The sequence below is a fragment of the Pinus tabuliformis genome, chromosome Q (genome assembly GCF_031772625.1).
Source record: "Pinus tabuliformis cultivar Carrire ecotype Pingquan chromosome Q, CPIR1, whole genome shotgun sequence".
Classification (NCBI taxonomy): Eukaryota; Viridiplantae; Streptophyta; class Pinopsida; order Pinales; family Pinaceae; genus Pinus; species Pinus tabuliformis.
In genome coordinates, this window is record NC_142296.1 from 1,375,289,628 (window position 1) to 1,375,313,591 (window position 23,964).

General features: G+C 38.4%; 1 protein-coding gene across 2 annotated transcripts in view; it reads right to left on the bottom strand.

The window, feature by feature from the left end:
* Positions 1 to 23,964, bottom strand: part of LOC149225031 (C2 domain-containing protein / GRAM domain-containing protein) — a 340,976-nt gene that overhangs the window by 72,735 nt on the left and 244,277 nt on the right. For both annotated transcript variants that reach the window (XM_089386432.1, XM_089386431.1), the window contains exons 12-13: positions 12,290 to 12,454; positions 12,086 to 12,190 (exon numbers count right to left, since the gene is read on the bottom strand). In XM_089386432.1, the coding sequence (XP_089242558.1) occupies positions 12,086 to 12,190; positions 12,290 to 12,454 (270 nt within the window). The remainder of the gene's footprint in view (positions 1 to 12,085; positions 12,191 to 12,289; positions 12,455 to 23,964) is intronic.

Consider the following 23,964-nt stretch of genomic DNA (forward strand, 5'->3'; position numbering starts at 1 on the left):
CAAGAAGGCAAGCTTCATACCATTACATCAAGGATCCCATCTGGAGGAAGCATCAATGCATCTGCGTCAACCATCATCAAAGAAATCAAGGTGAAGATTTCATCTTCACATGACAAGTAAGTATCTTTTCAATTTATATATTTAATTAAATGACATCATGATTGCAAGGACATCTATAGGTTGGATGGACCATCAAGATTCCTTGCACGAAGAAGGAGGACAGACATAATCCTCTAAGTAGCCGGAGTCATTAAACATATCAATAGGTCTCCTCTGAATTTATGGAAAGGGATGCTTATGAAAGATCCCCTCACATAGCAATATTGGAGACATCAAAGTGATGTAGGTGATAAACTCATTCTCTAAAGATGCAATGAAGAAGGTCACATATTCTTCATGAAAGTAAAAGGGTATCAAGGATGTAGGATATCTTCATAAGATCCCATCTACAAGATCTAGGAAGGAAGATAATCATTATCGTTCTAACTGATAGGCAAGGTAATAAATGTCCATGAACAAGAAGGTTACCTCATTCAACAACTTGTGCAGAAAGGAAAGGCAAGGTTGGTCCTCAAGCAAGACAAAAATAAGTATAGTTAAGATTCAATGCTATAAAAAGATTTTGGAAGCTCATATCACTAAAAGATGGAGGAAGATGAAGAAAAGGGCCAAGGAAAGAGGGAGTAACAAATCTCTCCTATCAGTACGATTGTATCCCTCACAAAAGGGTCCTATCATAAGCTCCTAAATCTTGTGATAAAAGATATGACAATGATAATAAGATGCATCATGGAATCATGAAAGCATTAGAAACAAGAGCTCGTAACATCTTCATAAGGATCATGAAGGACAAAAATCCATGGCAGACAACATGTAGGATATATAGCTCTTGGGAACCTCAGTGGACATTGAAGGAAAGAAAGGAGTCATCTAAGGCTCATCATACATCAAGTCAAAAAGGAAACATCTACCAGTTGGGGATAAACAAGAGCCTCAAAATTCTCTGATGGAATCCCCATCATATGGTTCACTAATCTAGAGAGGAAGCAAGTGTTTCATCAGGAACTCCAACTTATGGATTTCATGGGATAATGGTGTGATGACATGAAGTAGATCAAGGGATTGAAGATCTCTTCAATCAAGGAAGTTGTTGGAAGAAGCCTAGATGACCTAAAGGTAAAATAAGGTATGTATGATTGTATTTAATATTGTAATGTCATGTCATATGGTTGCAGGTAACAATGGATCATTGCTTCTATCTTGAGAAGCATGATCAAGAGAAAAAGGATCTTCTCCTCTGAAAGAATGTAGGAAGGCATAAGCCACACTTGAAATCAACATAATTTGTCCTCATATGAAGTATGAGGTAGTTGACTAAGAAACTCTGATTGAAAGCTCTTGGAAAAGGACATGTGTGAGGAAGGAAGAGAACGTGAAATATGCAACTCTAATGAAGGCAATCAACATCCAATAGACCAAGAAGATTTGACCAAGAAATCTCCCAGAAGGATATGAAGACTTAGATGAAAGTCTGAAAAAGATGGATACCCTTGACAATTGATATCTTTGGGAGATGTGTCAACATGAATGGAGGAAGTTGATACCTACAGGAAGATGTCATGATGAAGAGCCATCTAGTAAGGTACGATTTGATTTAATGTTATGTTTTGATTTCCTGAATAATATCTGGATCAGTGCATGTAGGGCTACTAGAACAAGAATTGTAAGTACAAGTACAACTGGCATTCATGTGGTGGATGGAAATTCCTGAAAGAAGCATGATGGGAAAGAAGTAGCTATATGACGAAGGTTCTAGATATGTATCAAGAAGGCCACTTTCCATAAAGAAAGGAATAACATGACGAACCAAGAAGGAAAGTGATCGATGGTTGATGCCCTACAAGAAAGAAGCTCAACTGAATTTTATGACATCAAGGAGAGAAGTTGATCAAGCAGCTAAAGGACCCACAAAGAAAAAGTTGTTGATATATAGAAGAGTCCCTAGCTAAGAGGGAGCTCTGACAGGTCCTTGATCAAGAGGGAGTTTGAATTAAGATCACCCTTGATTAAAAATGAGTGGCAATTGTTTTTTTCCACGTCATGTGTCATGCACTAGACTAGGACTAACAGTCGTAAGTCTAGATGAAGGTCGTGAATGGAAATGTAGACACTTGGTAGACACAACATTCTCGTCTTCACTTGGGAAGAAAGAATGGGAGGATTGGGTAATCATCTGGCATCCAATACTCTTTGAGGATGTATAAGGCATCCAAAACAAGAGTAGGCAAGAGGACCGATATTCTTTGAGGGCCGGGAACCCAAGATAAGAATAGTCCTAGAAGGTCATACTCAGTGAACACCTGGGTGGGTATGTACCTTGAGAGACAATGATGAAGGTGTCTATAAATCATTGGTCTCACCAGCATTGTAGCTCATGGTCTCGTGGAGAGATGGAGTTGTTAGTCAAAGCCTTGCACTATGACATGGTTGATCGATATGATGTTATACAGATGGGATTACTAATTCGATTCTTCTAATGAGAAATTCTTCAGATTGAGAATGACCAAGTACCATTATAAATAACTCCCTAGTTAAGAGGGAGTGTTGAAGAAAGTGTAACTAGATTTGGTATTTACAAATGTAATTTTGATCTTTGTACTTGTCAAGAAAAAGAAATATTATTTTTGTAAAATTATAAGAATGAGTTTCTTGCTCATTCCATAGGTCTAAGAAAGTCAAAGACATATGTAAAGAGCTCTTCCTGAGCATATATGCAATATATACAAGTCTGTAAAATGGTGTCTAACAACCCTCCAGTAATGACAAGCACAATCCTCTTCACGTCGGCCAACAAATGAATTAAATAGAAGTCATGTCGGCTTACACAACGGTTAACTTGATTAAGTCGGCTAATTATAGAGACGAAACCACTATATATACCCGGTGAGGATCCGTGCAAAAGGGATAGGAAAATCAGATTCCTCTGTGATTTTCGTGGGTACAGTGCATAGGAGAAACTCGGACTTTGGAATTAATTCGATGGGTACAAGAGTCTGTAATTCGTATTACAGGAGGACACTATGTTATGAATAAATATATAGGAAATAATGTAAATGATGATAATAAATAATGAGTAGCTAATTAGTAATTAGGTTGAAGAGTCATGTCTAAATGAGACATGACTCTCCATGAAGAGGCACCTGCATAGTATATAAGCAGACCTCTCGCTTTCATTTGTATCATCATTCTTTTTCAAACATTTAATATATAATATTTGTATCCTCATGGATATCTTTATATTCCAAGTCTTCTGGAGTATTTAATGGCAAGTAGGAACTTTGCTCACTTCATTTGGTATCAGAGCTTCGTCTGATCTAGCCTTTGGCCATCAACTTGTCGTCAACTATGTTGCCATTGTGATTCTAGCGTTCTGCTACCAGTTTTGGAGTTTCTCCAGCGTGCTGTTAGGCATTTGGCCATATATATATATATATATATATATATATATATATATATATATATATATATATATATATAAGAAATAGAATTATAAAAAATAAAAACATAAATTATTATTATTTAAAAAAATAGAAAAATAAAAAGAATATCATAAAAAAAGAGTCCACAAAAAAAACATATATATATATATATATATATAAAATATATATATATATTACAAAAGCTATATAAAAATACAAAAAAAGGGAGAAAAAATTATATATAAAACAAAAATAAAGAGTAAAACTTGCGACTGAGTGGTATTAACACCGACGCTGCCACAGACTAAACGATAGGCCATCTACCGCTGAATGACGCCATACTGTTGTTGCGACTCAACTAAATCCATCTGCTGCTTCCTTCACCACAGGCAAGCCGATGAACCACACAAACTGACGACTTGACCAACACACCGTTTCAATGATATTACCCTACCACCGCTCTTGGCCCATGGTGCTGCCATTTCCTCCACCCTTCAACCGCCGTTAATATTGTTCTGAGCTTGCTAGACCACATAGACTACGGAACTTCACCCTCCATCCACACGGTTACAGGAATTCTTTGACAAATTGTTGCGCAAGTCAAGAGAGACATAGTGTTAGCGTTGTCACATTTTGTCTTTGTGAATGAACTTCCCAAGGTTTTGCAAGCTATCGCTCACCCTATTGTCGTAGCCCATCACATCGACCACTAAAACTCTTACAACTGTGCCGCCCGACTGTTGTACCCACTCAACCAACCATCTCCGCCTTTTGCGTTGCCCGCCTATCCGGTCACCAATCCCCCTTATCTCAGTTAACCAAGCGAAGCCATCAATCGTTGCCATTGTTCCATTAAACCTCCCCACTTAATAAGTTTAAATTATAGAAGTTTAATTATATAAACCTTAAACTATATAGAATTTTAATTATATAGTTAGATTTTATAATTATACAATTATAATATATAGTTATACCACTATATAATTAATCAATTAATTTATTTAGTTTATTAAAAGAAATGGCTACTTAAAACGCCCTAAGTTCATTAGGACAAATACAAAATGGAGTCTATTAAGGAAACAAGGGAAGGATGACTTTCCTACAATTGTTTTTCGATTAAGGATTATATTTAATTTCATTAAAAGGAAGTATCCAAGAAAAAGAAATTAATATCGTATCAACACAAGCAACGAGGAAAATTACATCAATATTAATTTGGCAAATCAGTTATCAATTCAAGAGCCAAGCATTGGTGAAAGAAAAGATATTTGTGGCAAAAAGGACTTGCAATTAGTAATTTACAAGTGACAGTAGATCATTATGAGTACATAACTCAATTCTATGTTGCAACTATGTATAATAGGAAGATTGACATAATTCTCGGTCAACCTTGGTTTAAGCTATTAAGTACGTTCATGTTTAACTTACAAAAAAAGATTTTGATGTTTCCTTACAAGAGGACGATGACCATCTTCTAGGATGTGACAATGAAGTCAAAACCGATAAAGCCTTCATTAGAAGACTTTAAGGATATTTCAGACTTGATGTTTCAAGATAACAAAAAAAAGAAGCAAAAAGAGCTTGAAGAAGCCATCTGCAGTAAAGACAAAGAAATTTCGCGCCTCAGAGATCACAATGAAAAACTACTCGAACAAGTCAAGAAAGCCAAAGCCACAAAGAAGGAACTCAAGAAGCATTTATTAGAACAAGAAGAAGAAAATTTACGTTTTAAGAGCCTTAATCAGACATTATTAGAACAAATAAAAAAAATAAAAGAATGATGAAGCTACCAAGAATAAAGTCAACAATTCAGGAAATGATGAACTTGTACGTTTAAGGAATCATAACCAAACCCTACTCACGCAAATAAAAAAACTTAAAAATGACAAGAAATCGCTGAATGACAAGCTAGAACAACTTCAAGGTGAAGTATTGAAGTCGTCAGTCGTTTCAGTCCAAGTTGAAGATAAGGGAATAAATATTGATCCAGTCAATATCACAAGTAAGGAAGAAGAGGAATCTAGAGAAGTTAAAACATATGCAGAAGCTGCAATCCAAACAATGGACATTCCAAATGATGATTCAGTCACCAACTTAACAACAACAACGCTTGAAGAAAATCAAGAATCAACCACTAATATGATAGAGGAAAGCCAGACCAAAGGAGTTATGTATCGACATCCAAATCACAAGAGCAGACTTTCCAATCAAGCTACATACCAATATCGCTCAAAAAATAAACGACAAAATTATGTTCCCAAGGATACTAAAGTTTGCAGAATGCAGTCCTATCATAACTATTCATCACAAAATTTGATTCCACAGAAGATCAATCTAGGATGGTCTAATCCCTTCTCAGTGCGACAATTTTGTTTGTCACTTAGAGGATCATATCAACTTGTATTGACAAAGATGATTGTTCTAAGACGAGAAGACATTCGAAATCGAAAAAGAGATCAAGCCTTTTTCATCGACAAGCTTTGAGGACAAAGCTTTTTGAGGAAGGCAATGTTATGAATAAATATATAGGAAATAATGTAAATGATAATAACTAATAATGATTAGTTAATTAGTAATTAGGTTGAAGAATCATATCTAAATGAGACATGACTCTCCATGAAGAGGCACCAGCATAGTATATAAGCCAACCACTCACTTTCAATTGTATCATCATTCTTATTCATACATTTAATATATAATATTTGTATCCTCATGGATATCTTTATATTCCTAAGTCTTTTGGAGTATTTAACGGGAAGTACGAACTTTGTTCGCTTCACACTATTCCGAGGTCTCTGAAATTCTGTGGATATTTGCAGTGGCAAAGTTGCAGTCTCAGCACAATCATTCATGATGGAGAGGATCACGATGATCCTACTACAGACACCTCTGTTATGTTACACTCTCGGCATAACTATAATCACAGTGTCTCTGTCTCGACATACTTATAAGATGGAGTCATGTTCTCGGTATCTTTAATGATGAAGGGATACACACTCAAAATACTCTATAAGAACAGTCACATTCAAGGCGTAAGTATGATGATAAGGATCTTGGCAAACACACCTTGTCTCACGTTCTGGACGCAGTTATAATTATGACACAATGAGTTCATGACCATAATGTAGATATAGCTACAAATTCATAATCGTAATAGAAGATCTTGGTGCAACTTCAGTAGATAGACTTTGTAGGAACAATGATGATCTTTGTAATTACACAGTGATAATCTCAGGAAATATGCAATGATGATCTCAGTAAATGTACAGTGATAAACTCAGTAAATGCACAGTAATGATCTCGATAATGGCATAGCTATGATGATCTCAAAGATAACCTTGGTAAAGTAGCAATGAAGATGATAATCTCAGCAGTGAAGAGGATTGGTGTCTTGGTCTTGGAGTGGCCTAGTAGGTCAAGGGTCAGGCTCTTGGTATTCATCAAATGGAATCTCTATAAGAAGAATTGTGTGCGGGTTTTCCTCTCCAAGAAGGAGGGATTTTGGCCTTGGCAGAAAGCCAAACATCTTGTGTTCTTGTCTCTTTGATTTTGGTAGCTATTTGATGAAATAAGAAACATACACTCTAATAATGTCAAAGAGAAGATTATGCTAAGAATAAAATTAAAATGCCTCACAAATAGTTATCAAGTTAAGAAGAATCACATCAATCCTACTTGCCCTAGATTCTTCAACAACAATCCACATGAGGGGATCACTTCCTCTATTTATATACCTCTAGAAGACATTCTATCCACTAAAAGACCTAAAACACAAAAAATCCATGATACAAGGTGGATAGTGTTGTCGCACGGATCGTCACGACAACGCTCAGATCGGGGGCTATCACCCTGATCCCCGATCTCTCCGTTTAACCATGTCTCCCGCGGCTAAGGGGGGTAGACCCTATGGGAAAATGAATGACCAACTGTGAAACAGTTGGATTGGGAGACACGAGAAAACAAGCACTAAAATGATTTTACTAAGTTAAAAGACCAGTGCCTTATGGATCTAATGAATAAACGATTGTTTATCGAAAGCTGCAGAAATATGAACTTTATAATTCCATGATTAACAATCATTTATAAGCAAAATATAAGATATTCAACAAATGCACAATGCTTTAAACGATAATCTAGCAATCAAATTTCCAAAGAATAAATGCTTTAAACAACCAGGAAACTTAAATGTTGACCATATTTCAAATAGTTAATCTCCAGATATAAATATTTTAAGCACGTTAACTATACCACAACAGAGAAAAGATTTAAAAAAGGAATTTCCAATTTTTTAATTAGCCTTTTTTCAAAAAAATTTAATTTTTATATATTTTTTATATTTTTATGTTTTTTTATAAATAAAACAAAACTAAGCAAAAATTAAAATGAAATCTAAATTTATTGACACTAAATTGAACTAAATAAATAAATATATACCCTTAAAATGAAATCTAAAACTAAAAATTATTAAAAAATCTAATTCTAAAAAAAAAACAACTAAAGTCCTAAACTAAACTAAAACTAAAAAAAATTCAAAAGTTAAGCTGAAAAAAGAACAAATCAATTTTTATTTTTATTTTTATTTTTTTATTTTTTATTTTTGATATATAAAAAATAAAACTAAACTAAACTATAAAATCAAAAATTAAAATCTAAAACTTTTTATGATTTTAAAAGTTTTATAATTTTTATGAATTTTTATGATTAAATAAAAAACTAAAAAAAAATTAAATCCTAATCCAAATCTAAAACTATATTAAAAGAAATCTAAAACTATATTCAAATTTCTGAGTCGAATATACAAAGAATCAAACAAAAAATAAATAAAAAAATAAAAAACTTACCCTAACTAAATTATAAAGAAAATCTAAAACTAAACGCTACCCTTTAATTTTTTTATTTTTTAAATTTAAATCATAACATAAGACTTAAAATGAAAAGTCAAAAAATTTTAAAATAAAACAAAACCAAATAACATTTAATAAAACCAACCGTATGAAAAAAATAAAAAAAGGAAAACTAATGTGAACGCATAAGAAATCCCACGCGTATTATGAAACTTCAACGCAGAACCCTAGCCCGTATCCAAGAGCTATTTCGAAAAAAAGAATTTGCTTTGCCGCAGGGAGGAAAATACACGACGCTGCTTTGCTTTGAAGGCAAAAAAAAAAATGCGGGTGGATTAGCTGTAGATGGAGAGTTGCAGAGGCAGCGTAGAGAGTGAGGGAAACGTGAGGGAGATACGCTGCACGCAGGTCACTGGGCAACGTTGGACGCTGGCTGCTTGAGAGAGATGGCTCAAAATCGTTTTTTTATTTATTTGTTCTTTGTTGTTGCAGGTGTGCAGGTTTGCATGAGAGTTGGACGGCAGCTGCGTGAAGGGAATGGAGCTTGCTTGAAGGAGGAAAATTGAGTGCTGCGGTGATTGTAGATTTTAATGTGGAAACAATGAAACGTGGGCAGCAGCAAATGAATGGTAGCGTTGAGGAGCAAGGATGGAGCCATGATGGAGCTGAGGATGGCATACAGCACTTGTGTGAAAGCCCCGGGTTGCAAGCCGCTTCAGATCTTGTGATGAAACCCTGAAATATTTTTTCAAAAAATAAAACCTTCAAGCTGTAAAAAAAAAAAAAAAAACCCAGAAGTAAAATGTGCCAAAAATAAACTAAAAACCCTAAAACCAGCGAAACAATTTACAGCATTTACAGATCTAAGGCTCTTTAGCAGCCAGATTTGTCAATAATCACAGTAGTATTTTCAGAATATAAGTTTAATGTGAGATAATTCAGAAAACCCTGCATGCATTCATAAAAAATTTCAAATGATAAGCCCGGGGTCAAGAACTGGCTGGGCTCTTTCAGAAAACACAATCCGGGAGTTGGCTGGTTCAGCCGAGAACTTCCCCTAACGCCCGGTAATCTGAAAAAAAGGATTTCCTGCACAGCTTAAAATCAACCATTAACATAGAGGGAGAAAACAATAGTGAAACCCAGATCAAATGGAGATACCTGCCACTATATTTCAGAATCTAAACCATCATTCAAACCCCAAAGATCAGACAAGATACCTGTGCCTAGATCAATCTTCATTAAGCTATCCTCAATGGCTGAAAATAAAATTATGCAGAAAAATAAAACAATCTTATAGCATTTCCAGAAGAGTAACACCAGCAAGATTTTTAACCCCAAAGTCTTTTTTATTACACAAAAAAAATGACTACAAGAGAGCTTTCTTTAGCACCAGACTCTCAGATCCAATCTGATCTCAAATGACCCCTAGGACCCTATTTAAAGGAAAAATTCCCAACGACTAGTTCGAGTGATCCATGTCAAAATGATCTCGACCGTTGATGAGGATCAAGATATCTCTTAATCTCATCCGTCGAATTTTTAATGCATTAAAAGATTGAAATTCTTCATTTATTTACTCACAAATATTGTTTTATTATTTTTTTTAAGTTTTTATTTTATTTTATTATTTTATTATTTATTTTATTTTTAATTTTTAATTTTTATTTATTTTAATTTTTAATTTTTATTTTTTATTTTTTATATCTTTTTATATATATATATATATTCTTTTTTTATTGTTTTTTATCTTTTCAATCTTTCAATTTAGTTTTTAATTTATTTTTTTAAATGGATCCTCGAACTTAGCCTTTGGAAAAATCACCTAGGACCTAGGACTTAGGACTTATGAGGGGATTAAAACATTTTCTAACCCTCAAGACACTTTACATCATGACTTTTACAATTTTACATCTCAAAGGGGGAAAACCCATTTGACATAGACCTTCATAAACCACCCAGTTCTGCGACACAACTATAATCTAGCAGATTAACACACTAGAATTCTCCTAAGCTTCTAATGACAAAATCCATTCCGGCTTTGGGGTTAGGCTGAAGGAAAACTCTGCCGATCATGGATCAGTGAGACAAAAAACCTTCCGGAATGTAGATTATCACTAGAAAATTAGGTCCACCTAGGCAATTACATACATGACTCATATCTGCTAAGATTATTTACAATTTACACATGCAGACTGGGTTTACAACATAATATGATCAAGTCGACGATGACTGTCGAATGGCACGGACATGTCGATTAAGCGCTATCCCTTTTGCGAAAAAAGGGGGTGTACTGCTATGGGAAGTTGACACGTAGTGGTCAACAGATAGGTCTATACTGACCCACATAAATGCCATTACAATGACGAAATAATGTTCAATCATCAAGTTGTCCTCCATAAATGTCACAAGTGTGGGGAAAGTGAACAAATAAGGGTGACGTCTCCTCCAAAGTAGGGTAATAATGCTCCAAAAGTCATCTCTCTTCGCCAAAAGGTGCAACGTCTTACTCAAAAGTCATGTTTCATCATACAAGAAAGTGCAAACTCATCATCCATCACGCTACCATCAAGAAGGGGCATTAAGATATAGAGTGATACCACCACAACTTCAGAGATCAATGCAAACCCATAGGACTTTACCCCATCCCACAAGACTTCTGCATCATGACCAAATCAAATCCCTTCCCAAAAGACATATGAGATCTCCCAGGCATCAACTGTGAATTGCCTCTTCTAGACAACAGTGCAATGGACGATCCAGGTATCCCACCACCTCTCCCTCTGTACATCATACTATATTGAGCTTCCTTCATTCGGCCTTGAATGCTAGGAGATATTCCATGACCGACCTATCCCCTTACTTTTGGTTCTTGTTCTTGGATCATCTCCTCCTATACATCTCCACCTTGAATTGTGTTTTCGGGCTTGGGGTAGAGAGCTGTTCATGCCTCAGCTTAATCTCACTTGCTATTCTTACTTCACTTTACTTTCTGCATCTTGGCTTTTATGGGAACCCTTTTGGTATTTCTGCTTTGTAATGACATCGTTGTACTGAGCAGTCCTTTTGACCTATTTTTGTGGTCATTAGTTGGATATTAATAAAATTATCTTATCTTATCTAGAACTTTGACCTTACCTTTGTGGTCATTAGTTGGTCACCTTAAGAACTTTGACTTTTTTTCAATATGCTTGGACTATAAGTTTCTGTTCCCATGAGATATTTTTGAGTTCATTAATTTTCTTAAAGCTATGGAGGCATTAGATTTCTTCTATGTTTCAAATTTTAAAAAGTTTCCCATAATTCTGAATCTTTACTTCAGGGTCCAAATTGCAGTCCATGCATGGCAATATCAAGTATCTTTTCTAATTTCTGGCATAATTTTGACTCTTCCTTGCTTATTAATGTTGCATGTTTCTGTTCATCCCCACATCACACAGCTATTTGTGAATTGAAAAAATTCAGCCATGGCTTCTCCTCTTATCGCCATTATTTTTTGACTAAATTTTCATGCGCACTCCGTTCTGCTCCCTGTTTTGACCTATGGATTCATCTCTATTCCCCTTCTGGTACCTCAAAAAATCCAATCATAGTATCTTCTTTCTGACTCTTCATCCTATTACTCCTGATTTCAATACCAATTTTCTCAAATATTCAGGAAAGAAAAAATAACAGCCAATCACTCAATGCAAAGTTGGCAATAGAGTCTTTTTGAACCTGACCTATTGCCTTTGTCTCTAACCAAATCTCTTACACTCTTACCTTAATGTCTGTATCCTTACGCTCAGCACGATATTGATGGGTAAATATAGAATCATCATTCAGGAGCTTGTTGAAAAACTGCTCTGCTGTACAAGGGAAAACCTCCTGTGATAAAAGACAGGCACCCAAGTTCCAAAATCAGTTAATTTATGGTTGGTATAAACAAGTGACATATCCAAGATAACCCAACCTGGGTAAACTCACCTTGGTGATTATTGGAACCAAAACATCCTCCTTAATAAAAGGTTGGAATGTTTTATCAATGTCTTGAGGTCTGGTGTCATCTTGGGCGGATGCCATCAACTCACTGGCTTTATGAGAACCCTTAATTGAGCTGCTATGTGCACGTAAAGCAGCCTGTTCTTTTTCCTGTAATTTACAACCACAGTCCAATGTTAAGGGGCTGATATTCAGAAAGATAAAAAGGTATTCTTTACGAAAACATGAAAATTGTGCAACTTCTACTTAGTACTAACTATAAAAATATCATTTATCACTATTTGATTAGGTTAACAATTAGTATTTCATGCAGATGCACATGATAAAAATGATGTGCTCAGTTATCTAACCCAAAAAAGGGTACACCCATGGATACTTTGATCCCTATAAATCTCAAATTGCCTGGTGTTAACATAAATGCTAGTAGTTCAAAAGCAAATGAAATAATTTGGAAGCATCCACCGGTAACATCACAATTATAAAATTTGAATAATATTTATAAATTAAAAGAGAAAAGGAACTTTTGTGGATACACCAAAAATAATTGAAACACTAGAACATTTCTAAGGAGTTTCTTTAAAGTGCATATGTCAAATACGATTTGTTTTAGAATGTGAAACTTTGTGAACATGAAAGACTATCAGAAATGATCTTTTATTATTTTTATCTGAACCCTGAAAGTAGTGAGTATTAGTGCTTATAAGGCACGATTAAACTATCTAGAGGAATAATAAAAATTAGAAAATGAGTTATACATGTTATGGACTTCGGAGTAGTATGTATTTATAAATTTTTAATTATATTCTCAGACTAAAATAAAAGTAGACATATCCATAGCAAAGTGGCATTTAATGGATAGCTGGATCACTTTTGATTTCTCCCAACCATAGTTGGGCATTGTCTCCTTGAAAGGATGTTAGGTATCTTCTTTTCCAAAGGAAATAAATAGCAGATAGTTGTATAGCATGCCATAATTCGGCAACAATCTGATCATCCATATGTCACCTAAGAGATGAACTTGCGAAGAGAAAGTAGCTCTCAAGAGGTAGCCAAATGCTGCTTGTAACCATGCCCAAAAGGACTTGGGAGCAATATTACCCAGTTTCTGGTAAATGGGGATGTGTACTCAGGATATCCGAAGAGAACCCCTGCCTAATTTTATGGTATGGTAGGAACATCAGGAGGCGCAATAGAGGGGACTCAGCCCCATATATCAAAGAATATACTATGTTAAAATATGAAAAATTAGAAATTTGTTTAATCAATGTTCTACCCCTCATGTAGCATGAGGATTTTCCTAGGTTGAAGACCCTGCCCAAACAGGTTGTGTTTGGAGGATGATGACGCATATTGTGTTGATTTGTAGTAGCATCAGATGTGCTCTAGGCATGAAAATTGGTGGAGAGGCTAAGGCACATAAGATCTCCAAGACCCAAAAATGGTTTGGGGAAATTCCACCTGGTTAGAGAGATATTAAACTAATTGAGATTTTTAGTGGGGTTCCTAAGTCTAAACTTAGGAAAATTAAAATATCAATGGGTATTAATATAAAACTGGGTGAAAATGTTCTAAATGACATGGATCAAGCCAAATCTAATCTTAGACATTGATTGGGGACTTAATCTCGGCCGTTGAAGACTCAACAAGAAAAGTATAAGAGGAGGCTTGAGGGTCAGTTGGAGATACACTAAGATTGATCAGTCAGTTTGATTTTCTGGAGCGGGGTTTGCTGAGAAAATTTGAACAAGTGATCTGAGATGCAGCGAGGGGCAGTGAGTACATAGCGGAGACACAGAGATAGTGTCGGAGGATTAGCGCAGTGGCAGAGGGGCTACACAGAGGCAACAGAAACCATGCAGGGCAGTTGGTGACTGCGCAGAGGCTGAGAGGCCTGCGTGGGTGACCCAAAAGGCCAGAGAGTTGACACAGAGAGGTAGAAGGCTGACACAGAGGGTCCAAGAGTGACGTTGGGACAGGAAGGCTAATGCAGAGCCTTAGAGAAGCGCTGGAAGGATTTTTGTGGGGCAGACTTGTTGAATATCTATCTCCGAGAAGAGGTATTACTACCGAGTAGAAATCTCTGTTGGGTGAGTTAATTTGGCACCCTAGTTGTACTCAAGAAAGCTGCTTAATAATAAAACCCTCAGAACTGTTGCACCAGTTTTCCCAAGTTGGGTTTTTCCGGGGACGATTGTCCAAAAATAACAGTGTCCCTTGTGTGTTTGTTTATTATTTCAATTGATGATCTACATATGAGTTGAGACTGCATTTGTGTTTATTTTCAGTATTTATATGGTTAAATAACTTGTTAAGGAATAAACAAGTAGGTGAAATAAACCAGATAATGCAATAGGAATTTTTGACGTGTCAGACTTAGAAATTTCAACATGGTATCAGAGCATTGCAGATCACAGGAGGACTGTAGGCGCCAACATAATCAGAAATATTTGCAGCAGTAGCAACTGTCCCAAGAGACAAAGTTTCTCCTAAGCAGAAAGCAACAGAGAGGGACTGATGCAAAGGGTCTACGTCATCATTTCGAGCCAGAGAGAGGGCCAACGCAGAGGTTGAGAAAAGCAGAAGAGGCTCATGAGAGCCACGTCATCCTACTCAGTCAAGTAGGCTTGATGCAGTTGGCCAGAGGAGTGATTCAGCCTTTGCCAGATTGCGCAGAGCTAAAAGGCTCAGTTTCTTCAGTTTCTGGGCCTAGGGAGCTGTGGGCAGATTGTGGATTGGGAAGCTGGTAGGGTGTTGTTGCTGTCGAAGTAAAACAATACCTAATAGGACAGAACCAAGGTAGAGGGAGTCACTGCCTTGACATATTTCTAGCCAAGAAATCTAGATCCGAGTTGCAGATTGCAAAGAGGATCGGAGAGGAGCAGATCGACAGTTGGCGAGAAGATTTCCACCAGGGAAATCGAGACTCAGAGGGTGTCTAGGAGAGAACTTCCAGGAGGGAAGTCAAAACTCAGAGGGAGTCCAGAAAACGAGCGGATATGGCAATGAACAGATTAAGGGATCATGACAGGTTGGACAGGGCCTCCAACTTTGTCATCTGGAAGGCCAGGATCCTATCTATTCTAGATAGACATCGCATCAACGGCTTCGCCTTGAGAACCGTGGCTATCCCAATCGACCCAGCTAATAATGAAAGGTATATGGATGCAATGGTGAAGGCAAAGTGCATAATCCTTGATGGGGTTAATGATCAAGTAACACTGCATATTGCCGAGAACAACACGACAAAGGAGATGTGGGATACCTTGACGACATTGTATCAGGGCACTTTCGTGCAAAGGAAGATGCTGCTGGAGAATCAGTTGCGGTCGTATCAAGTGCAGAAGGGGGAGCAGATAGATCTATACCTCGCAAGTTGCAAGAGATTCAGGACCAACTTACTTCCATAGGGGCCACACCGGATCAGGAGTTCATGGTAAGGACCGCCCTCAATGCAGTCTCCAAGGATTGGGTGATGCTTGTCCAAAGCATTTTGGGCAGAGTTGATCTTCCGGGATGGGAAGAGATGTGGGTAGCTCTTCGCCAAGAAGAGATCAAACGGTTGACCAAGGCGAGAAGTTACAGCAAAGGAGGTCGAATCAAGAAAGACGAGGAGGAGGATGCAGCTCTGGCATCTACAGACAGTAGCGGAAGAGGAAGAAGAAGAACATCATCAAAGGGAAGTGCTTCCATTGTGGGGAGCTGGGTCATTATGCAACCCAGTGTCCCAGTAAGAAGAATAAGGGAGAGGCTTTTGACTCCAAGGCAGCTTCGGCTAAGGCGAAGAAAGAAGTCGAGACAGATGACCATTGTGCCATGACTGCTCATGCACCTCTAAAGAAGAGGTGGGGAGACATCGAGTTGTAGTCAGGAGGACTACAGAAGATGAGGGGCAGGATCCTTGAGGTACCAAAACTCTTGGATCATATCCGGCTACAGGAGCCCCGAATGACAGTAGCAAGATGACGGATGTCGGTAGAAGCAAGATGCGGATAAAACGACAAGGTAGTGCTAGAGTGTAGAGGTCTGTAGCAGTGTAGTGGAGGTTGCAGCAGTGCGAGAGGCACAGAGATGGTTGCAACAATGAAGAAAGGCACAGAGGTGGTTGCAGCAGTGCGAGAGGCGCAAAGGTGTTTCCAGCAGCACAAAGGCAGTAGAGGGAGCATAGGATAGCAACAGAGGTAGCTTCGGTATTAGGAGGCTTCTGTATTGAAAAGGATGTCAGTAGTTGGGTAGATCAGTTACTTCTCGGCAACTGAGTTGCAGTGCAGCAGTGGTAGTGCTATGGGCAGCATGATGCAGCGTGTTGACAGGGAGCTGCAGTACAAATGTAGCAGTGGCAGTGGCAGTGGCAAAGCCATGGGCAACAGTATAGGAGGCAGCAACGCAGTGGACGTAGGGTAGTAGGCCCAACATTAGCACAGGTACCGGCGTTGGAGGATCAGTGTGATGTTCAGTGGTGGAGCATTACTAGACCACATTCCTCGCTAAGAGGGAGTGTTCATTTGTGGCAGCATTGGATGTGCTCTAGCCATGAAAATTGACGGAGAGGCTAAGGGACATAAGATCTCCAAGACCTAGAAATGGTTTGGGGAAATTCCACCCGGTTAGAGAGATATTAAAATAATTAATATTTTCCCATTAAAATATTAATGGGTATTAATATAAAACTGGGTGAGAATGTTCTAAATGACATGGATCAAGCCAAATCTAATCTTAGCCGTTGATTAGGGACTTAATCTCGGTCGTTGAAGACTCAACAGGAAAAGTATAAGAGGAGGCTTGAGGGTCAATTGGAGATACACCAAGATTGATCAGTAAGTTCGATTTTCTGGAGCAGGGTTTGCTGAGAAAAGTCAAACAAGTGATCTGAGTTGTATTGAGGGGCAATGAATACTAGCAGAGAGATAGAGATAATGTCAAAGGATCAACGCAGTGATAGAGGGGCTACACAGACGTAGCAGAAGCCACGCAGAGGCAGCTAGTGACTACGTAGACGTTGAGGGCCCTGCGTGGGTGACGCAGAAGGCCAAAGAGTTGGCGCAGAGAGGCAGGAGGCTGACGCAAAGGGTTCAGGAGTGATGTTGGGACTAGCAAGGCTGACGCAGAGCCTTGGAGAAGCATTGGAAGGATTTTCGTGAGGCAAACTTGCTGAATATCTATCTCCGAGAAGAGGTATTACTACCAGGTAGAAATCTCTGTTGGGTGAGCCAGTTTGGCACCATAGTTGTACTCAAGAAAGCTGCTTAATAATAAAACCCTCAAAACTGCTGCACCGGTTTTCCCAAGTTGGGTTTTTCCCTAGATGATTGTCCAAAAATAACGGTGTCCCTTGTGTGTTTGTCTATTATTTTAGTTGATGATCTGTAAATGAGTTGAGACTGCATTTGTGTTTATTTTCAATGTTTATATGGTTAAATAACTTGTTAAGGAATAAACAAGTAGGTGAAAAAAACCAGATAATGCAGTAGGAATTTCTGACGTGTCAGACTCAGAAATTTCAACATATTATTCATGAATTATCATCTTTGTTCGCATCATCATCTCACATTGCGTAGGCTTGCATCATGCACATGTGGAGATTGGTAGAGTGTTGGAAATTTTCATGGGGTTTTGGCTTAGAATAATGCACTTTTGATTAACCACTTGCACATTCATGGAATGTTGGTTACTCTATTGCTCTTTAATTTTGTGCATTGGTCGTTTGGTGTGCTTAGATGGTTTCCCTAAGTCATATGGCATCTTATTGTTCATTGCTTGGAGTGATACTCCTTTAGATAACGCACTCTCACTCTAGGTCACATATGACTAGGAGTCTAGGACGCATGCCTTGGAGGGTGTCTTTTGCATTGCATGGTTGAGATCTATTATTGAGTGATTGACTCTAGAGTACTCGCATTAGGGCTCTTGATGATTGATTGAAGATGATTAAAGCATATTTTGAGGCATAAAGTAATGAACACTTTGCACAATTCCCTTGGTCACTTCATTGCTTTGTTAATGGATTTGGAGATGACTTGATAGCTTCACGAGGTGGCACTTAGTATTGGTTATTTTGTGCTTATTTTTGAAGGACATGTTACCATTGTGCACATCATCCTAGGTTAGCCTACTCTTTTTACTCTTTAATTGAGGATAATTAGTTGTTTTCACATGAATTCATGCTTCAGTACATGATTTGAGGTCACCCATGTAATACCCCAAGTTTCGATCCCTAGTTTAATAATGTACATTTTGTTGAGAAATCAAGGGGCAACAAGTTAGGCGATTTCTCTTACTTTCATAACTGCTTGTGATGTATTTTTAACTTAGTTTGATTAACTTCTCCTTTCACTTGATTATTATTAGTGTTCTCTATCATCAAACAACTACCAAACAATAAAATCAATGAGACAATAGGACACAAGATGTAGGCTATCAGCTAGGGCCAAAACCTCTCATTTTGAGAGGAAAACCCACAAGAACTCTTCTCTTCTTATAGAACTTCAATTAACGAATTCCAAGACCTATGACCCTTGACCAAGACCCCTCCAAGACCAAGTCAAACTTCTCACAGATGAGCTCCTCTTCCACAAAGTCAATGATAGTCAAACTAGCCTTCCAACAACTGCTTGCTTCCTCTTTGACCTCAATTTCAGACCTGCACTTTTGACTATGATTTTCGATCCATCCTGTAGTAACCCTAGCTTGCATGTGTGACAAAAATATGGTGAAGATTGTCTCTATTCTTATTCGCTTGGGCAACAGATCCTTCTTCAACAATTCGACTTGAATATCAATGCTTCTTTAACCCTTTACGTGGCTCCTTGATTTGACTGTAACTCGGTCTTGTTGTAGGTGAAATGATGCCCTAATAATAGTCAGCTCATGTGAGAGATTTACCCAAAATTATCCTCAAGAAAACTGAATTTTCCTTTGTTCTATCTTCTTCCTTCTATTAGAATTTCTATGTCTAGCTGTTAGAAATCCTTCCTATACTTTCTGATTTATTTCTTCCTACTTGTTCTGTTAATTAACAAGTTATTTACCATGTAAATACAGAAAATAAATACAAGTACAGTCTCAACACATACAGATCATCATCTGAAGGAAAAACAAGCACACAAGTGACACTGTTGTTTTTGGACTAATGTCCCCGGAAAAACCCAATGCGGGAAAATCGATGTAGCTATCAAAGGGTTTTATTATTAAGCAGTTTCAAAATACAATTTGGGTGCCAGAAATGGCTCACTCAACAGAGAATGCCCTCAGCAATAGTACCTCTCAGTCGAAGACAGATATTAGCCCCAATCTGCCCCACGAAATCTCCTAGCGTCAACCTCTAGGGTCTGCGTCAACCTCTCTGGCCCAGTGTCTGCCCAGCGTCAGCCTCTCTGGCCTAGTGTCTACCCAGTGTTAGCCCCTCTGGGCTCTGCATCAACCTCTGGAGCCTCTGCGTCTCCCACACTGGCCCTCCTCAGGCTCTACACAGCTCCTGGCTTCCTCTACGTGGCCTCTAGTTGGCTCTGCGTCAACCCTCTCCCAGCCTCTGCACTGATGCTCCTAGTACTATCTCTGCCTCTCTGATATTGCATTCACTGCCCCTCAGCTGCAAATTTGATCACTCCTTCGATTTCCTCAGCAAGCCCTGCCCCAGAAAATCGAATTCTTGATCAAATCGATGTGTTCTCCAAGTGACCCTCAAGCCTCCTCTTATACTTTTCTCGTTGACAATTCAATGGTCAAGATTAAGTCCCTAATCAACGGCTAAGATTAGGTCTGGCTTGACACATGACTTTTGGACCATTATAACTCAGTTTTATATTAATTGACATTAATATTTTATTTTCCCTAAGTTTAGACTTAGGGACTTCATTAAAAATATTAATTATTTTAATATCTCCCAAACTGGTTAGATTCTGCCCAAACCATTTCTAGGTATATGTTAAAATTGGCAACCAGGGAAAAACTTCATGTGGGTCATCTTATTCATGGCTTATAATAATTTTTATTAGATTCCTCTTGTCGAGAGGTGTAGGATTGATATAAAGATCATCCGATTTCGATAAGTATTCATGGAGATATGAATTTATTTTGATTATGGAATTATTATCAAGCCGACCTACAACTCATGTAGGCTCAGAAGCCCAACAGTCGCATCTATTCAAACATCAACGTTGTATATAAATATAAGAGGACTTTTCCTCATTTGCACACACACTTCTCATGACATCTCTCTCTCTCTACTGCGCAAAAATGAGTCTCTTCTCTACTGCGCAGAAATGGGTCTCTCTCTCACACATGTGAAGCCGGAAGCTATTGACCCTAAAGCTGCAACTGCAGATCCAAAGATTGACCTACGTGGCCTAGAAGATCTCCTTTTTGGAACTGCATTGTAGGTCCATCTGGATCTCCTCTGAAAGCCGCAAATTTTGTTGGTGGAATGAAGTCAATCCGACGAACGGTTTGCAAGATATCGACTGCCCTAGTTTGAAGCCAGAAACTGCTGAAACTGAAGCTACAACTGCAGAAGTAAAGATTGACCTACGTGACCTAGAATATCTCCTCATCTGAACTGCGTTGTAGGTTCATCTGAACCTCCTCTGGAAGCCACAACTTTTGGTGGTGGAATGAAGTCAATCCGACAAACGGTTTGCAAGATATCAACTGCCCTAGTTTGAAGCCAAAAACTACTGAAATTGAAGCTGCAACTGCAGAAGTAAAGATTGACCTGCGTGGCCTAGAAGATCTCCTCATCTGAACTACACTGTAAGTTCATCTGAACCTCCTTTGGAAGCCGCAACTTTTGGTGGTGGAATGAAGTCAATCCGACGGTCGGTTTGTGAGATATCGTCTGCCCTAGTTTGATAATGAAGCCGCTAATGCTGATGCTACTGATCTAGGGTTTGCTACTGCTGATATGAATCAGATTTATTGTACTATTTCTCTCTGCTGAATTATTGAAGATAAAAGAAGATTTGATCAAAGGGTTTCCCCACACATTGTGGAGTTTGTCCCTAGCTAGCCGCCACATCTTGTGTCTCTTGTCTTGGCTTGTTTTCTGTCGATTGTTTAATGTTCTATCTGCACTTTACTTTATGTTCATGTGATTGCTAATCTGTGGAATATAATAAGAAAAAGAAGTAAACTGTTATAAGCATAGAACATACCATAACTTAACAGTATATGGAGATCTCAAGTGTTTTAGCCTCTCCACCAATTTTCGTTGCTAGAACACATCCGATGCTACCCCAAATCAACACCTTCTTCGCTGGATCTTCTAGTGATTACTGTGCTTTAGATTGAACTCTTGGTGTATTCTTGGATTTCTTAAAAGGTGGTCGCCTAGCCTTGTATATATAGGTTTCTTGTCACATCAAATAGGTCGACTTGTCATTGTCTCTAGGCCGACTTGTCTTTTGAGAAGGCTGACTTGTAGTTTGCATATTTGACAAGGTCTTGGAGGCTCTTTTGACTCAACTATGACTCGAAAAAATTCTTTTTACAATATTTAACATGCCTGTTACCACTCAAACTAGCAGGGGGCCTAAAAGGGGTTCCTAGGAGGGAAATTGCTAGGTTAAGGGCAACGGTGGTGGCTCAAGATGATGACTAATAGGAAAAAGTGAGAACAAAATATTGTATTCAATGGGTTGTGCTTTTCCAAAATCATAATTTAAAGGCTCAAGTGATTTGAACATAGAATCATACTCAAAAGAAGTGGGAGCCCTATCAATGTCTTTAGTACAAAAGATTAGGTCTCTTTCAAAAGGAAAATTGATCACTTCCAACTGCTCCTCTTTATGCAAAGGAAAATGAAGATTCTCCTTCCCAAGAGTATGTCATCATAAGTAGTGCTTGAGGGGAAAGGAAGATCAATCTCATCCTCATCCTCCTTGTCGATGTCGTAAATGAATCAAATTGAGGACCAACAATTTCCCATTTCTCCTTTTCAATGTGGAAATAATCTTCAATGTTATATTCCAAGGGGCCAATGGGATCATCCCTCTCAAGGTTTTCAAAAGAGGATTCATCGGGAGTAATATCCTTGAGAAAGATAGGGTGGGTCTCAATTTCACTTTCCATAGACTCATCATTCCCAACACGTGTTCTCAAAATCATTCTTTTCATCATGTGAACCCAAGGAGGACTCATCTTCCCATTCATCACTTAGATTCTCAAGGCCTTGATGATGCTTGATGAAACCTTCCTCTTGAATGCTCAATGCGAGACATACTTGAAAATGCTTAAGAAAGCCATCAATGAACTCCTCAATAGATGAGATCCTCCTACGTTCATGATTTTGCAACCATGAGTTATGACTCATGACCATAAAGGGAACTAAAGAATAACAACATAACGACACCCTAGTGGACCACTTTCTCCTTTGAAGTATGTGCATTAAATTTTTCCACATGGTCAATTGCAAGGCTTGGGTCACCATCAAATATGGGCATCCCACATAGCATCCTTCCCGCAACATGATTAGGATGTCTAGGGATGCTAGCAATGTCCAAAGCGGGAAATTTAAGAAAGAATGACAACCTATTTGAGGTATACATGAAACATATGTAGGAGTTCCTAGGGTGAATTAAAGATGCCTAGAAAAATGCTTGCTTCACCCTATAAGCATCAACCTTAGATTTCAATGAAGAACTAGGGCTTCGTTCTTCCAATGGAGTCCACAATAATGATATGTCGATATGTCGTACGAGGAACAAAATACACGTCTCATGTCCTCGACAACGACGCCAAGAATGTTACCACGCTAACCAGCAGGGGACCTAAAAGGGGTTCCTAAGAGGTCAACTGCTAGGTCAAGGGAAAAGGTGGAGGCTTAACCCACTGCCACCACAGCTAAGTCTCCCTGTTCTTTACAAACTTTCACCGACAGGAGGGAGTCCCAGTAGTGTAGAGATCACTTTCTAAAGTAGATGTCAATGGATAGGTGAGAAGTGACCCTAAAAACCCCTTCCCAAGGATGGAGTAAACAATTGAACTTGCTTGCTCTTTAAGCTATGTTGTCGGATCCGGCAGAGGCAGGAGGAGTATTGCCGGAACCACAAATCTGAACTAGATCCGGATCCGGATCCGTCAAAAACACCTCAAAAATACATATTTTTTATATTTTGACTTTTTAGAAACGACCAACTTTCCAAGGAAACGGATCCCGATGGTGGCTGCCAAAAACGCTGAAATGGTTTGCCGAAAAAGTCTGAAAAACAGATTTTTTTTAGGTTTCGATTTTATTTCGCATATAGTGTGGTCCCTGCTCCCCTTTGTCGACACTCAACAATTAACATCGGACCCCTGCTTCCTTTGTCGACATTCACCCCTGGGCTCAACGTCGGCCCCCCTACACACAGCCATTTGTTTCGGGCTCACCGTCGGCTCCCCTGCACACAAACACTTGTTCCGGGGTCACCGCCAGCCCCCCTGCACGCAGCGCACAGTCACTCTCACTATTCACGCCGGCACACAGTCACACAACACACAGTCACTCTCACTGTTCACACCGGCACACAGTCATGCAACAAACATCAACAGAACACGGAACACGGAACAAGGAAACTTAGAAAGAAACGCAGCATTGAGGTTTACCATTTCCAGTGTATTTGGTTGTCTGCCGCCTTGAAGACTTTAACATTCAACCACCAGAGGAATCGAGCTTCAGCAAGGTAATT